Raw genomic sequence first — 18,307 nt, 5'->3', positions numbered from 1 at the left:
GGATGCTCTGACCAGCCACACCCCCGGGAAAATTTGAATTCATTTTCATTTTCCTGTCTGGGCAGTTTGAATCTCAGTTCCTCTTTGGACATCGAGGGGAGCTCAGCAGCAGTGGCAACTATGCAGAGCTCTCCAGCAGAGATGGCCGTGCAATCTAATAGAAAGAGGGCCCCAGCATGGACTGATCGGGAAGTCTTGGATCTCATCGCAGTGTGGGGCGATGAGTCCGTGCTTTCAGAGCTGCGCTCCAAAAGAAGGAATGCTAAGATCTACGAGAAGATCTCCAAAGCCATGGCAGAGAGAGGCTACAGCCGGGATGCAACGCAGTGCCGCGTGAAAATCAAGGAGCTGAGACAAGGCTACCAAAAAACCAAAGAGGCTAACGGACGCTCCGGATCCCAGCCCCACACATCCCGTTTCTACGAGGCACTGCATTCCATCCTGGGAGCGGCCGCCACCACTACCCCACCCCTGACCGTGGACTCCGAGGATGGGATCATGTCCGCGGCCGGTTCCTCGTCGGACATGACAGCGGACGGGGAAGATGAAGAAGGAGATGAGGAGGACGAGGCAGTCGACAGCGCTGGCACCGCTGATTTCCCCGACAGCCAGGAGCTCTTCATCACCCTTACCGAGATCCCGTACCAACCGTCCCCATCCCTTACCCCGGACACAGAATCAGGGGAAGGATCAAGCAGTAAGTGCTGTAAACATGTAAACATTTATTTAAAACAGAACGGTAATATTTATACTATTAACAATGTACATTTATAAAAGTTCTGTAAACTAGTAAAAAAATAATCAGGTACAAAACAGGAATATTTACAAAGGTAACAAATGGGTTTTCATGATTTCTCTGTCTTAGGCTCTTCTCAATTTAGTCCCAAGTGTTTTAAAAAATGTTCACAATGTCCGTTACTCCATGATTCCCAGGCCCAAGACGCTCCACTCCATAGTCCCAGTGCACCTACGCGAAAATCCGGTCAATGTGGCCGGGGATCGACGAGAAATCCTCGTAGGAGAACTCCTCGTAGGTCTCGTGGAGGTAGAGCTCAAGCCTGTTGATCAGGTTCCGGGGTAGGGCGATCTTAGTGGGCCCTCCGTGGTAGCAGACATGCCCCCTCCACGCCACAATCAAGTACTCCGGGATCATGGCCCGACATAGCATGGCGGCATACGGCCCCGGTTTCTGCATGCTTTCCCGCAGCATGCGTTCTCTCTGGGTGTCCGGGATCCTCAGGAGGGTGATGTCGCTCATGACGCCCTGCTTTGAATTAGGGAGGGGAATGTTAGTATTGGGACTGCTTTACAGCCACGCGGTGGAGGGAGAGGGGCAGCATACAGGGATCTTTCCCTGGGACAGCCGCGAGGGGGTGGGACAGGGGCAGAGTTGATGCTGTCCTGATTGCTGGCAGCAGAGACTGGCATTGCTTTCAATGTGAAAGGAGGCCAGTGCTACTGCTGGAGTTTTAAGCAGCCACAAGTCTGCGGCTTACCATTATTGCCCGCTCCAGAAGTTCAGGTCTCCAGCCACAGTTCTCTGAACAGTCCAAGACCTCCGCAAGTCCACAGGCACTGAAGGCGACGGCCGAAAATTCGACCTTGTCCTGAGTGCGCATGTGAGAGGTGCAGTGCATGGTCTTGTTCACAGAGAAAGACTAGGTTCTTTGTATACAATTTCATTTATCTGTCTCAGGAATTCACTCCCTTTTCACAATTCACACAGACACATCTGCGACTGTCTCCCAACCCAGCCTCTCAGCACACTCCCAGAGGCTAGCGCAGATTAGGCGGAGGAAGAAGAAGACGCGTGAAGACATGTTCTCAGAACTAATGGACTGCTCCCGAGCCCAGGCAGCCCAGCAGACACAGTGGAGGGAGAACTTGTCACAAATGCACCGAGCAGTCATGGAACGGGAGGAGAGGTGGCGTCAGGAGGACCAACAGGCTACTGAAAAGCTGCTTGGACTAATGAGGGAGCAAACGGACACGCTCCGGCGCCTTGTGGATGTTCTGCAAGACCGGAGGCAGGAGGACAGAGCCCCGCTGCAGTCTATCTGTAACCGCCCTCACCCGCCACCAAGTCCCACACCACCCTCACCCAAACTCCAAAGAAGGAGGGGCGGCAAGGGCCGTTAAAACTTTCAGTCAACCCCTGCAGACTGCTCTAGCACTAGAAGGCTGACATTCCCCAAAATTTCATAAGTCCTTTCCCACCCACCTCACAGAAGCCCCCGGCCAAGTTTCACACCCCACGTTTCATGTCTGGTTCGCAATAAAATGTTTGTTTCTGTCCATTACTGTTTCAGTCAGGTTCTTTTGAGGGAGAGTCTGTCTGGAGGGGGGGAAGGGGCTTGGTAATTGGGCAGGACAGTGACCTTTAGCAGGGTACAGAGGCGGTGTCAGGTCCAGCATCAGGACACATACACAGTGCAGTCACTGGTTACCCTGGTCAGTCTGGGAGGTGTTTTTCATGTTCTCCATTGAAATAACCAGTCCACCAGTGCGGAGCCTGTCATTCCGGGAGTTTAGAAGCATCATTTGCATCAGAACACTGAACCCGCCCCCCGCCACAGTCTGCGTCCCCGGTTTAAAATATTCCCGCGAAAACAGCAATACAGACAACGCTGTTCATTAACAAAATCGAAATGATTTTATTTTTTGGGAAGGGGAAGGGGGTGAAGGGGGTATGTAACTGGAGAGGATAGTCAAAATGAACTGGGTAAAGAAACGGGGGCAGGTTCAGCTTCTCTGTCCACAAACTGAAAAGTCACTGGTTGCCCTGCTCACTCAGGAACCTAGCTTTCAAAGCCTCCCGGATGCACAGGGCGTCCCGCTGGGATCTTCTAATGGCCCGGCTGTCTGGCTGGACGTAATCAGCAGCCAGGCTATTTGCCTCTAGCTCCCACCCCGCCATAAAGGTCTCCCCCTTGCTCTCACATAGATTGTGGAGCACACAGCAAGCTGCAATAACGATGGGGATATTGGTTTCACTGAGATCACAGCGAGTGAGTAAGCTTCTCCATCTCCCTTTGAGACGGCCAAAAGCACACTCCACCACCATTCTGCACTTGCTGAGACGGTAGTTGAACAGTTCTTTTTCTGTGTCCAGGGCGCCAGTATAGGGCTTCATGAGCCAGGGCATTAGCGGGTAGGCTGGGTCCCCGAGGATGACTGTAGGCATCTCCACATCCCCAAGAGTTATTTTGTGGTCTGGGAAGTAAATACCTTCCTGCAGCCGTCTAAACAGACCAGAGTTCCTGAACACACGAGCGTCATGAACCTTGCCCGGCCATCCGACGTAGATGTTTGTAAACCGTCCCCGATGGTCCACCAGTGCTTGCAGCACCATTGAAAAGTAGCCCTTTCTATTGATGTACTGGCTGGCCTGGTGGTCCGGTCCCAGGATAGGGATGTGAGTCCCATCGATAGCCCCTCCGCAGTTTGGAAATCCCATCGCGGCAAAGCCATCTATGATGACCTGCGCGTTTCCCAGGGTCACAACCTTTGGGAGCAGTACCTTCACGATTGCCTTGGCTACTTGCATGACAACAACCCCCACGGTAGATTTGCCCACACCAAAGTGGTTCGCGACTGACCGGTAGCTGTCCGGCGTTGCAAGCTTCCAGAGGGCTATGGCCACTCGCTTCTGGACAGTGAGGGCTGCTCGCATGCGGGTGTCCTTGCGCTTCAGGGCAGGGGACAGCAACTCACAAAGTTCGAGGAAAGTCCCCTTCCGCATGCGAAAGTTTCGCAGCCACTGGGATTCATCCCAGACCTGAAGCACTATACGGTCCCACCAGTCCGTGCTTGTTTCCCGGGCCCAGAATCGCCGTTCAACAAAATCCACATGCCCCATTGCCACCGTGATGTCCTGGGCGCTGGGGCTCGTGGTTTCTGACAGCTCTGTGCCACTCTCCGACTTCAGGCTCTCACGGCGGTGCCGTAGCCTCCTCGCCCGATTTCTCTGCATCTGCCTCAGGGAAAGGTGTATGATAAGCTGCGAGGTGTTGAGAACGGCCACAAGTGCAGCGATGGTCGCAGCGTGATCCATGATCGCAGTGCTGTGGCGTCCGCGCTGTCACTGACCAGAAAAGTGCGCGAACTGATTTCCCGCCGGCGCTTTCATGGAGGGAGGGAGGGCGTTAGTGACGGACGGATGACGACAAATTTTTTTTACCCAGAAGGCATTGGCGGCTCGACCCAGAATTCCGATGGGCAGCGGGGACTGCGGGAACTGTGGGATAGCTGCCCACAGTGCACCGCTTCCAATATCGACGCTCGCCCCGTTAGTGTGGACTCACAAAGTCGAATTACTGTCCTTAGTGTGTCCTTAGTGTGGACACACACGTTCGACTTTGCAATATCGATTCCACATATTCGATTTAAGTAAAATCGAATTACCCTCGTAGTGTAGACATACCCTAAGACTAAAATCCAACTTGACAAACTAGTCTTTTGTCCAAAGAAGTTTTCTCACCATGGTCACTCTTGCAGCATGGTTGGCCAGTCCTTAGCCAGGGTCCAATATAGAGCCCAAAGTGCTTGGTTTCTTTGTCTTCTCAGGTGAAGGGTGACAAATTGGCTTTTTGCCTCAGTTTATATTTTACCAAAGTGTATTTACCATGTTTCAAAAGGCAGGAAGGCTTTCTATGGGTGCAGGCTCCATCCCCTGTTGAGATTAAGTGATCAGCTTCCCCCCACTTGCTTGTCTGATGGCTTTGTTTTACCTTGCACGTAAATGGGCCTTTCGTTGTCTTACATCACGCCTCGCTTAATTTACATTGGAGGCACAGTCAAGGCTGTGAAACAACATTCCTTTGTCTAGGACAGGATGAATTCATGCTCTGCCTCCCAAACACCTCTTAAGAACATATTTCCAGCACATATCTGTAACTTTATGTATACAATCCATTTATATGTCATACAATGATTTTCAGGATCAGCGTATCACCAGTTTACACGACACCTTTGAGATACATACTATGGAGCAATGAGTGTTTCAGGCTCGATATAAGTTACAATATGGGGATCCCTCTGCCAGTTAGCATTCAGGGGCTCCCAGAGTCACACTTCCCTGCTTATAATGCTGCAGGAGGGTTAGCCACTGGCTGAACCTTAGGCCTATTATTGATCCTTCTTTCCTGGCTGGGAGAGAACCTGTTTCTCTCGTTGTTTGATCACAGACTTCAAAGCATAATATCAGTAAGTATTCATAATTCCTCATATAATGTTAATGCATACATTTCAGAATGGTATCAATCACCTTTGGTCACTGGCTTTCATAAAAGACCTTACTCAATATTCTTTTATATAGTACAATAATATAATGTACAATCAGTTGATTCAATTGCTTATTCTTTATGGTTCAGACCACTTGGTCTTCCCTCTGGGATGTCTGGACCCTGATTGTCAGACCAGAAAAATACATAGATATTTCAACCTATGGAAGCTTAACCTGCAGACAGACAGGTTTAATAAAATGAGACAGAAGATCAGATTTCTCTAAATCTGACTGTCCCTTTAATGGTGTTCCATCAGTCCAGCAAAGGAGGTATTAATGCAACAACCAATCACTACCACAGTGGTGTATTAGAGATGTAGAAACATGGTTAGCTTACACAGAGATGAATAGGCTTCCAAAATGAAAACATCTCCAATATTTTTAACATCTCAGGTGAGGTATGTTACACTGATACCTGTATTTAAGTGTCTTGTTAGATTTTGTTTTTAAACCTCATAAAGGTTTATGAAGACAGGCATTACGCTGTTTAAATTCCATAAATCCGTTGTTACCTATTCTTTAGTCTAGGGAGATTTCCCCCCCAATAATGCAGCACTGAAAGAAATCTTATATAGTATTTTATATTAAAAATGTGTAAATTGAAACCATTCAAAATTAATATTTTTCATTTTACTTTTAAAATTTAGGGATTTTCACATTTGTAACACTTGTTGAAGGAGATTGGCAAATAAAAATACACATTTTTTTCCATTCTTTGAAACTACTAAATAAATCGTTATAATAGCCAGGAATACTTTGTATCATGGTGAGAAACTGATACACTAGTAGTAGCTTTTTCATTTACACCAATTTGATTAAAACATTATCTGCATTTTAATTAATGAATGTAAAGCTGTATTTGCAAGCTAAAGTTTTGATTAAACAGAAATACTCTCTTGCTAAAAATTTGTTGTTTTCACAGCATAGCAAAATGGTAGGTTAAAATTGTTTAATGCTTAAATTCCAGGTTAGGGTCATTAACATTTTCAGAATTTTTTTCATTAACAAGTCTATTCATCCTTGGCAATCAGCAGGTTTTTTCATAATTACGAATGTGTGTTATTTTATTTTGATGTATTACAGTTACAAAGGCATGAATTATTTAGAGATCTGAAACAAGTTAGAAGTGTGGGTTTGTGATGAATATTTCATGATGAGCATGTGAAGGTAGAAATGCAGAGGCCTTCTCTTATTAAAAACTTTTTAACTGAGTGTGGAAAAAATGAAAAATCACTTATATTGCCTTTTGCTTCCTAGACAAAATGGAGAATTTGATAGACTTGTCAGACTGATTTATAAACATATCTTTTACAGGGTGGTTATATATAGTTTTTGTTCTGAAAAATATCAATTTTTAATGTTTCTCCGAGTTTTTTATGCTTTGTCTTGTTTGCAGTATAACTGTATAATTTGCTAATTTTTAACAGATTCTGAAAGAAAGAGGGATTCTTTGCTGCAGCTAAATAAGGTTAAAGTAGAAGTTAATGAAAGCTATGAGATGCTACAGTGCAGTGACATTGCCTCAGTACTTTAAAATTTTATATTAGATATATCTTAATTGAAAGAAATTTGTTCTGGTATGACTGTTGTCATTTTCCCTTAACAAGTCCCTAGCTCCTTTAGTCAAGTTTCATGATGGATGAATAGTCCTAAAATACAGCAGGTCACCCAATATTTGCCCACGGCAGGGCAGGAACTAAAGAGTCACGCTTCAATTGCACAGAATGGAGCAAAATGCATCTGTCCTCCTTCTCTTTTAAATGCAGAGATATGACTCACTTATGCTGTAGGTGCCAGCTCCATTGTCATCCAAGTATCCACCATATTAAAGATGAGCGCAGCTGGGACCCAAATTGTAGTATGCTGTGGGCCTCAATTTGGCAGTCCCTGAAATACAGGCTCATCACTAATGTGTTTTTTATGGATGTTTTCTGGATGCCTAATAACAAGTTAGTATTCAATCTATGTATATTTTTAACTTCCTAAATAATAAAATGTAAAAAGTTAGTATTTCTGTCTTATTTTTCTTAGTTAGATCGATTCAAGGAACCACCTGCATATGGACCTATGTGTGATATCCTGTGGTCAGATCCCCTAGAGGACTTTGGAAATGAGAAGACTCAGGAACATTTTACTCACAACACAGTTAGGGGGTGTTCATACTTCTACAGGTAGGGTCATTTCCTTAATTAATGATTCTCTACTGACTAGATGAACAATTGGAATCATGGATGTTATGTGCTTGCTTGAAATCTGCACCGTTCTTCTAATCATAATAGTGTGTGTTTGGGAGTGGGGCCTATATTGTTGCATGGGCTTTGTTTTATTTTCAGTTCTTTGTTTGCCATTGCTGAATTGCTCTACAATTTCTGGAAATAATGTTGACTTTTTAATTAGAGAAGTTTTAAGGTAGGTTTGAATGTTGGTCATTAAAATATCTTGCCATCCACTGTGCTGAAATGATAGTTAAGAGTTGATATGAAACATGCGTGGCTCCTAAATTTAAGACTTTATACTAGGAATCTGACATAGTTGTGATAATTTGAGTTTAGAATTAAATTCTTTGCTGCTTGGTCAACTTCGGAGCTGAGCAAATAATTTAGACAATGAATCTTGAATCTTTTTCTGTTCTGTACCTATAAGCAATTGTGATTTTTTTTTTCCAAATATTTTGCAAACTTTTAACACTCGGTCAATTTGATTGTGAACAGTTCTCTGTGATAAATTCATGATATGAGTGTTGGTTAATTGTGGTTGGTCAGATACAGTACAGGATATTATATTTCTTCCCTGGCTGAATGAGTACACCAGCACTTCTGGTGCACCTTTCCATGGTTTTGAATTTAATTTTGATTTCTATGCATATAGCTTTGAAATTGGCTTTCCAGGAATGTTCATGCCAGTGAAACTTAAGTGTGCAACTATTCCTGGAAGGTGAATGCAAAAGGGGTACAAATGCATTTGAAAACCAGAGTGAATATTTGAAGAAAAATATGTTCAGTGTTTTCCCAGCTCTAATCCTTCTATTCCCTTCTTGGAGAGTTCTTCTTTCCTGTCCCTACACAAGTGGGGGTGGGGGGGTGGGAGAACAGTAGGCTGTCTTTTTTCCACTCCTAGCCTGTTTGAGGCAGCCAGTGTAATCTTTTTTTCTCTCCTTATGAAGAGAAGGGGGCCTTGTTAGGGGTTCTGTCTCCATTTCCCTTTCCACAGTGTGTAATGGGCCACAAAAATACCACATCTTCTGTCAGAGCAGGTGCTTTGCTAACTATATATTTGTTCTCAGCATCAGACCCTATGGCATGGAGTATTCTTGGAAGCATTTTCCCACAGAAAATAGTCTAAAGAAATGTTTTTGAGATTGTCCTGTTGAAACTTTCAAGACCCTGTACTTCAAGCCCCTGGGTAATCCATGGTATTTGGGTCTTTGTCTTCTGTCATGTCACCAATGCCATGACCACTGGGCTTCGATTCTGAGAACTCCCTTTTTGTGGAACTCTCATGTTGTGCTCCAGTGGCATTAATTCTCTAGGAGCAGCTTAGAATAGGAATATATCAGAGTGACAAAATTTGGCAGAAGGAGAAAGTGATAGTGTGAATGGTGCATTTCATTAAAATTTTACTAGGACGTGGGTGGGACTTCCTTGCTCAGATGATTGTTAATCGAAATGAAAGGTTCCATATCCTGGCTGACCAGTTCCACTTCACCCCAGGGTTAGCAGTGTCCAAACTTGGGCTTTCCGAAGAAGCTCAATGAGAGTTTGGCACTCAGTTCCCATAGGTTCCTTTGAAAACCCTTTCTCAAACATAATTCCTATCTCACAGCTGTTTGGGAACCTTTGTGCAGTGAATTGGTAGCCTCAGTCCATGTCTAAAAGCCACAGCCAGGATCCTTTGTGGCACTTTTAGCAAAGAGGTGAAAGATGGACTGCACCATGGAAACTAAATTCCAGTCTCGTCCACAGCGTTTAACCCTCTAGAGCAAGGGTGGGCCAGTATCAGAAAGGATGAATTGCTGCTGCCCTTGCTGTTCTGGTTCTGTGGTTAACTGATGCTGCAGTCTTCACATCTATAAATTCTGACACTACCCACAGCTACTAAATTCATACGGATGTCTTGCTTTTAGAGAGGATCAGCTCAAATGCAGATGGGGCTGGGGCTTTTTGTTCTGTGTTTGATTAGTGCTTAACACAACGGGGTTTTAGTCCATGACTTGGACTCGTTGGCACTACTGCAATATAAAAGGAATAATAATAATTTCCATGTGACCTGTGATGGTTCCTGGGGATACCGAGGGTTGTGAGGCACCTCACCATCTCCTGCCCTTAGCATGAAGAAACCTTGTCTGTGCCTGTCAGGGTCAGCTCTCTGACCCCACCAGCTACTGGCAATAAAACCATTCCCCTCCAGGCCTACTCAGGCCCTATTGTCTCTTTACAGGTACCAGTAGGCATACTCCAACCCTCGAGTCCTCTGAGCTTCACCCGCAGTGTCCTGCCCCTGATCTATTGGATACTCACAGAATTACCAGATCTGCTGTTCCCAAAGGAAGTACATACCACAGCTTACTGGTTACACCTTAGCCCACAGCACTTACATTTCTTTATAGAGAAAGCAAATATAAGTTTATTTAACAAAGAACAGAGATTCAAATCATAGCAAGCAGAGCTATTGGAAACAAAGGGTTACACATAAAATAAAACAATAATGTGCATACTAGAGCCTAAACTTAACTAATAGGACATTATGCTATAAGAGTAAAAGCTCACCTAAAATCCTTCTAGCATATTACAACCAGGTTTGGCTGTGATGTTCCATTCATAAACCAACCCCACTGTCAGCTTACTTCCTAGATGAAAGATGCAGAGTTTGTCTCTGTCTCTATAGTTATAATCCAAAAATCCATTCTCATGACTTATAAACAGGATGACAACCCTCCCCACTTTCCGCTAGTTGATTTTTCCTGTGTGCTTCTTTCTTCTTTTTTACAATCTCTTATTAACATTCAGCTCAGACTCTAGACAGGCTTCCATTGCGAAGCAGACAGTACACACATGACCAGACAAAGAGGGATAGGCATCTCTTCCCTCCTGCCTGACAGGAGTAGGTGGATCATCTTCTGGTGACCTGCCTTAACTCATAGACCTTAAGAACATGATTTTCAGTGTATATACGTAACTCCTTATGTATTATCAGTATATACATTTCAAAATGATTGATGACCAGTGTGACACAGGCTTTCATTAAAGACCTTACATGACACTTTTCAGTGAACTAGTATGTAAATACCAGACTCGTAGACACCAATCCCCTTATGCACCTCTATGCCCTCTGCCAATTGGCACCAAGAGGTCTCTGGGTCACACTGACCTTTTTTAAACAATTGTGAAATGTTACTGCACATGGTTAAGGGAGCTGTCAGGCAGACTAGCTGCCTATAGTTTTCACTTTTTCTTTCAGATCAAAATTTCTCAAATTTGACATTTAAATTTCTCCCCTAAGATAAGACGTAGATATAGATATATACTGAAAATTTTAAAGATAAAGTCTTACTCCTGTTTGAAGAGAGAAAAATAGTACCAATTGGGAAGATAACTTTCAACACATAAGAGCAAATCTTAAATTTTCTTTGTTGGTTATTAATTTCCTCTTAGGACTCAGCCTACTTCATGCTGAACCTTTCCATCCCCCAGCCTTGTTAGGAATATACGAGTTGCTGCAGAAGAATACACCTAGGTTCTGGCTAGTCTGATATCCTGGCTCCAACAATGCTAAATGTTCTAAGTGGTGGTGAAAAATACTAATACGGTGCCTAATTGTGCAGTACTATACAATTCGAAGGAAACTTCTTCCCGACACAAGGAGGTGTCATCTGTATCCAAGCTAGTATAATGGTAGTTGCCATTCCTGTAACTTTGTCACAAGCATTTAAGTCTTTTTTGATATTTACTAAGCCCAGTGATAACCTGTGGCAGTAAATCCTTATGATAGTTATGCGCGATGTCAAATTTTACCTGCGTTTTGTTGCAGCTCTCCAAGAAGAAGTGAGAATCTCTCCAAAACACAACTTCACAGTTAGAAAAACAATATCAGTCCATTAACAGGACTAGGTTTCTTCATTGTAAATCAAGTTTATGCAAAAGTTGCATCCAAAGTGGAAAGGCCAGGGATGGAAATTGAACGATAAAGGTCAAGAAGAATTCAAAGACGTGTGAAACCAATATAATTTCTTCTAGGTTAAGAAATGTTCATTGATGATAGGAAATAATATTGTAAGAAATTCACATTTATTTAGACATATTTGCTATAATGGCAATTTCAAGTGACCTTTCTGTGATTTAAGATTATTTCCCACAGTGAAATGACATGAGATAGATGACCTTAGCAGTTAATGTAGCTTTCCAGCCCAGTAAATCTACTATATTCAGCCAAATCCTGTGTACTTATCAAGCCTTTAGTCATCTTAGGAAATAGTTTCAATGCACATGAAAAAGTTGAAAGAGCTTAATTTACAGTACCCTGATAATCTTTCTTTCCACATTTATTAAGTGGACAAATTGGTATGGCCCACTGAATTTAAAACTGCTCAATGTTTTCCTTTAAAAAATCTCAAGTGTAAAAGATCTTAAAACCACTACAGCCAACACTGTCAAATGATGGTGCCTATAACTCAGGATCTAAATCCACTTATGTGGAAATAGGCAAAATAAGTTGACTTTTTTCAGAGTTGCTGAGCACCTGCAGCTCCCTCTGTAAAGAGGACGTTTAATAAATATTTTGCATCCAACAGATTTTGGTATGTTGGTTAATGTGTGGTTTTTAGAAACTGGAAACATGAATGGAAAGTAGCTACTGTGACATTGTAGCCACAAATACATAATGCCCTTAAATGTTAGCAATGTCTTCTTCCTTCTCCAAAAAACAGCTACCAATGTGATCTGTTTTCTTCTGTGCCTCCTAAACTTTAAGCATATATGTCTTCTTCAGTCAAGTTAGCTAATGTCAAATCAAGAGAAATCAAAGTACTGATTTAAAGAGGTGTTAACTATGCAGACTAAAATTTATTCAAGTATTGTTTTTAAAAATTAATAAGTCATGGCCAGATTTCACCACCCTTACTCACATTGATAGTACCTCACTCTGTGAATACTACTGAGTAAAAATGACAGAATCTGGCCTTAGCATCCATATTAGAGTTCATAGTTTATATGAAAGCCTGGTATTCTATGTTTGTATATCTTTTCTGTACCTGTCAGTCACTGACAAAATTTACATAATGGAATCTGGCATTAATATTGATGAATCGATACTGTTTGGAAACATATGCCCTAATTGTCCCTATGGGAGAAGAACAATTTCCTGTTTATTTAGCAAAATATCTAAGATTACTTTGGTTGGTTGGTTTTTTGGTTTGTTAGTTTGTTTTTTACATGTGTGTATAGTCAGTTCTGTTGATGGTCCATCACATTTCCTGTCTCATGCATAATTACAATATCACTCTCAAGTGCAACTCTTGGAGAGCTTATCTATACACATGCTTCTACATAAGAAAGGTTGGAAATATGGCAAGAGACCACCCTGGCTTAACCAGGAGATCTTCAATTATCTGAAACTCAAAAAAGAGTCCTACAAAAAGTGAAAACTAGGTCAAATTACAAAGGATGAATATAAACAAATAACTCAGGTATGGGGGACAAAATTAGAAAGGCCAAGGCACAAAACAAAATTAAACTAGCTAGAGTCATAAAGGGTAACAAGAAAACATTCTACAAATACATTAGAAGCAAGAGGAAGACAAAGGACTGGGTAGGGCTGTTCCTCAGTGAGGGGTGGGGGAACGATAACAGAAAATGTGGAAATGGCAGAAGTGTGAAATGACTTCTTTTGTTTCAGTTTTCACCAAAGAGGTTAGTAGCGATTGGACGTCTAGCATAATGAATGCCATTGAAAATGAGGTAGAATCAAAGGCTAAAATAGGGAAAGAACAAGTTAAAAATTACTTAGACAAGTTAGATGTCTTCTAGTCACCAGGGCCTGATGAAATGCATCTTAGAATACTCAAGGAGCTGACTGAGGCTATATCTGTGCCATTAGCAATTATCTTCAAAAAGTCATGGGAAGATGTGAGAGATTCCAGAGGACTGAAGAAGAGTGAATATAGTGCCAATCTATAAAAAAGCGAAATAAACTGATTGGTCTTGATTGTTCTTAACTTCAGTACCTGAAAATATAATGGAGCAAATAATTAAGCAATCAATTTGCAAACACCTAGAAGATAATAAGGTGATAAGTAACAGTCAGCATGGATTTGTCAAAAACAAATCATGTCAAACCAACTTAATAGCTTTCTCTGACAGGGTAACAAGTCTTGTGGATGGGAGGAAGTGGTAGATGTGGTATATCTTGACTTTAGTAAAGCTTTTGATACTCTCTCGCATAACCTCATAAACAAACTAGGAAAATACAACCTAGATGGAGGTACTATATGGTGTGTGCATAACCGGTTGGAAAACCATTCCCAGAAATAGTTATCAGTGGTGCACAGTCAACCTGGAAGGGCATATTGAGTGGGGTCCCGCAGGGATCAGTTGTGGGTCCAGTTCTGTTCAATAACTTAATCAGTGTTTTAGATAATGGTATAGAGAGTACACTTACAAAGTTTGCAGACGATACCAAGCCGGGAGGGATTGCATGTGCTCTGAAGGATAGGATTAAGGTTCAAAATGATCTGGACAAACCGGATAAATGGTCTCATGTAAATAGGATGAAATTCAATAAGGATAAAGTCAAAGTACTCCATTTAGGAAGGTGCAATCAGTTGTACACATACAAAATGGGAAATGATTGCCTAGGAAGGAGTACTGCAGAAAGGGATCTGGGGGTCATAGTAGACCACAATCTAAATATGAGTTAACAGTGTAACATTGTTGCAAAAAAAGCAAACATCATTCTAGGATGTATTAGTAGGAGTGTTGTAAGCAAGACACGAGGAGCAATTCTTCCGCTCTACTCCACACTGATTAGGCCTCAACTGGAGTATTGTGTCCAGTTCTGAGTGCCATATTTCAGGAAAGATGTGGACAAATTGGAGAAAGTCCAGAGAGGAGCAACAAAAATGATTAAAGGTCTAGAAAACTTGACCTATGAGGGAAGATTGAAAAAATTGGGGTTGTTTAGTGTGGAGAAGAGAAGACTGAGAGGGGAGATAAGTTTTCAAGTACGTAAAATGTTCGTACAGGAGGAGGGAGAAAAATTATTCTTAACCTCTGAAGATAGGACAAGAAGCAATGGACTTAAATTGCCAGCAAGGGTGGTTTAGGGTGGACATTAGGCAAAACTTCCTGTCAGGATGGTTAAGCACTGGAATAAATGGCCTAGGGTGGTTGTGGAATCTCCATCATTGGGGATTTTTAAGAGCAGGTTGGACAAACACCTGTCAGGGATGGTCTAGATAATACTTAGTCCTGCTTTGAATGCAGGGGACTGGATTAGATGACCTCTCAAGGTCCCTTCCAGTTCTACAATACTATGATTCTCTAGGAAAACATGTTCTTCTTCCTGTTTCTTGAGAGTGACTTGTGTAGTTGAATGGTCTTGAAGATGCCACTTGGATTTTGCATCTCAAAGGAAGTGGTACCAAGAGACACAGCAGATAAGCAGGATTGGGGAAGTTTTAGAACAATTCAAACATTTCTCATTCTGGTCCACCCTGGCATTGCACGTCAGCATTCTTTAAAAATGTGAACTATTGTATCATTTACTGGATGGGGGTAGAATTTAAATGATTTTTTTCTCTCATCGCATTCATACAAAGCCACTGAGAGTGTGCGTGGTCTTAGCTGTGGAAATTGCCATTGAATCCTTGCCCAGCTTGTTTAATTGCCTTTGTGCCAGAGCTCTGGCAGAGAGTTTTGGGAGCTCTGTTGCACTACTGTGTTTAATAAGCAGCATCCCATGTATAATATATCAAGTGTTTTCTATTGCAAGTATATATGTGTGCAAGTTTAAAATTCACTGTATGTGAGCGCTTGTGCATGTAAGACTCGTTTACTTAATGACTGTGAAAGAGTGCACAAAGGGGGCCTGGGCCAACAGAAGTCATTTAGAATTTGAGCAAATGCTCAGGGATTTCTCTTTTCCTCCTGCCTCAGCATTCGTTGACCTCTACCTCCTAATTGTTTGGTTATTATTACTGTTTAGTATTTGTACTCCTGTAATGCCTAGAGGCCATTAATGTGGGTGTAGTTGGCTGCTCTTTTGTACTGGTCATTAATTTAAAAATTGCTTTCTCATTCATATGCTGCAAGGAACTATAAGTTTAAAAATCAGTCAGAGAATTCTGAAATATTCCAGAGAGATTTGAGCAAATCAGTTTATGGGTATTTTAATGTAAACAATCTAGCTGAAGTTGTTACCATGACGCTACTAAGTTACCTGAATTGTCTTTCAAGGTAAACATAACTGGGTAAATACCTGACAGGTGGAAGAGCTAAGGAGGTCATTAATAACTTCTGTGGTTGTTCTACTATGATGACAGCTTGTGTAACTTCCAGATAAATCCATTTTAAAAGGATACCTTAGTTGATTGTTTAGTTTTTTTCATCTCCTCCTCTGTGTCCCCTGTAACCCGTAGGTGCAAATATATCACAAAAGTAATTTATTCAGTAGAATAAACTTCAAATTAAATACCTAGATATAATTAATACCTTTCAGTATCTGTGAGCCAGATTCTCTTGTCTGGTTAAGTTATGCTTGGCATGTGACAAGGGTGCAGGGGGGAAGATAGCTTTACTCCGCCTTTTCACTCCCCTGGTTTTAGAGACAGCTGGGGCCTTAAATTTGGGCCTGGTTGAAATCTGTTCTATATTATGCCTGGCTGCCAGTGGTTCCTGTAAGCCATGACAGCCTCTGGATATTACTAGGGCATAAGAATATATGATTAAACCCCATATGCTGGGGAGGGGAGTCTGACAAAGGAGCTGCTACTGTTGTTATGTATTCTGGTAGTATCTAAAGGCTTGAACCAGGACTGAGGACCCATTGTGCTAGGAAAAAACATAGAACAGAAGATGGTCCCTGGCCAGAAGATGCCCATCCCCATAGTGCATATGTTTGAATGAACAGAAACATTTGTAAATCCAATATCATTTTACAATAGTTCATATTTATACAATAGTAAATGATAATGAATATTATCTAAACAGCTTAAATATCACAATATTTTAAATCAAAGCATTTATCGTGCATAGATTCTGGTCTTCGCTCTTCTGCTACTATATTGTGTTTCTTCTTTTAGGATGGCTGATCCTTCCAATAGGCAAGTTAGGAAAGCCAAATGGCAGACATGTGAAACATGCACCTGAGTGTATTTATTGCAGAATTTATTAGGCTTTCCCAAACATTGGTGAAACAAAGTGCAGTTAATGAGAAGACAGTTTCCTTTTTAGTTAACGTTAACCATGTTGGTTTCCCTATCACAGTTGCATAAATAAAGGTGATGACCATAGTAATCCAAAATCTACCTTATACTAAGATAAATTGTATAAAAGGATTTAACCTAACACAGGTTTTGAAGAAAGGAAAATCAGTCATGTGTTCCGAGAAGAGTAAATCCTTTCTAACTTGTCACTAGCCTATTCTGACTCACCAGGGAAACAGAACTCTTCTCTGATTCTCTATGACACATGAGATGCAGTCAGAATGCTAGACCATGCTGGAAAAGCTTGCTGTCTTTTCTCTTGACCAGCTGGGTTTTCTGTTTGGCTGATTGAATTTCAGGTTGGACTCTGCAAGGCAGGGTGAAGAGAAAAAGCATTTCTGAAATGGAGTAATATGTATCATACTGCAGTAGCAAAGGAAGAGGGTACTGCGTTCCCATAGACTTTATTTTATTAAAATGATTTCCTACCTTCTTGTTCCCCTCATCCTCATTGTCCTTCATTTTATTCCTGGATAAAGGAAAGAGTAGAAATGTTAAGAGATTTATAGGACCAGGTGCTACATTTTTTCCGGGGGGGGTGGGGGGGGAATTCGTTGTTGTCGGATGGGGAGTTGTACCTGAGTAAGAACTCTGGGATTTAGCTTGTGGGAAACTTTTTTTTTTAAATTGCCATTTGTAGGGGTTATAATAGAGGCATTCTAAATTTTTTCAGCAAATTATTTTCGATGAAAAGCCATTTTTCAACCCAAAAAATCCTGTTCGCAGAACATTTTTATTTTAAGAAAAGTTCTGGTTTCTTGGTGGGAAAGTGAAAAATTTTCACAGAAAATGTTTACCAAGCACAGAATTTTTTTTTGCCAAAAATGTTTTTCAAAACCAATCTTTTTCTGTACTCTAGATCTAAAGTTTCCAGCTCTATTGGTGACCCACATAGGGTGTTAGAATTTGTTTCTTCACATTGTAGTTTTAAAAATGTCTGAAATTATATAAAAAAAAACCGAGGTTAAAAGAATATTAAGGTTGCAAAGTCAAGCTTAGGAAATACTAGAATGAAGGTTGCACATGCATTATGTTAGTCTTTAATTATATGATCGCACACTATCTTTTTCATAGGAGTCTGCCTCATTCATTAGAAGACGGATGATGGTCAGAGGATGAATTAAGGTTGTGTAGTGAATGAAACTGTTGTCTGAGCGAGCCCTGCATCTTTTGTGGCAGAAACTGTAAGGTGTGTAGTAAATGAGGCGAGGGACTGCAGGAAGAGAAGGGATGGTCTTGTGGATTACATGGTTGAATGTCACTCTGGAAAATTGGAATCTCTCCCTGTCTCTGCCCTAGAGAATAGTAGGTAATGCTGGGCAATGGGGAAGTCACTTAAACAAAAATTTTCACAAGTGGCCACCGACTGTGCGTTCTTCATTTTCTGAGAACGCAAGGTGAAACTGCTGTGGCTTGATTTCCAGAAGTGTTGAACACTCACAACTGCAGGTGACATCAATGGGAGCTGTGAGGTGACTATATATAGTGCTATAAAAATACCAAGTACTCCGAAAAACTAGTACCTAGGTATCTTATAGACTTCAGAT

At 41.7% G+C, this 18,307-nt stretch overlaps 1 protein-coding gene across 5 annotated transcripts in view; it reads left to right on the top strand.

The window, feature by feature from the left end:
* The window catches only part of PPP3CA (protein phosphatase 3 catalytic subunit alpha), a 299,763-nt gene that overhangs the window by 228,867 nt on the left and 52,589 nt on the right, over positions 1 to 18,307 (top strand). For all 5 annotated transcript variants that reach the window (XM_026659824.2, XM_026659823.2, XM_026659826.2 and 2 more), the window contains exon 6: positions 7,316 to 7,455. In XM_026659824.2, coding sequence (XP_026515609.1) covers positions 7,316 to 7,455 — 140 coding nt within the window. The remainder of the gene's footprint in view (positions 1 to 7,315; positions 7,456 to 18,307) is intronic.

The sequence above is a fragment of the Terrapene carolina genome, unplaced genomic scaffold (assembly GCF_002925995.2).
Source record: "Terrapene carolina triunguis isolate 2854851 unplaced genomic scaffold, T_m_triunguis-2.0 Scaffold706, whole genome shotgun sequence".
NCBI classification, from domain to species: domain Eukaryota; kingdom Metazoa; phylum Chordata; order Testudines; family Emydidae; genus Terrapene; species Terrapene triunguis.
Note: the sequence above shows the minus strand (reverse complement) of the source record. Positions and strands in the feature narration are given on the sequence as shown.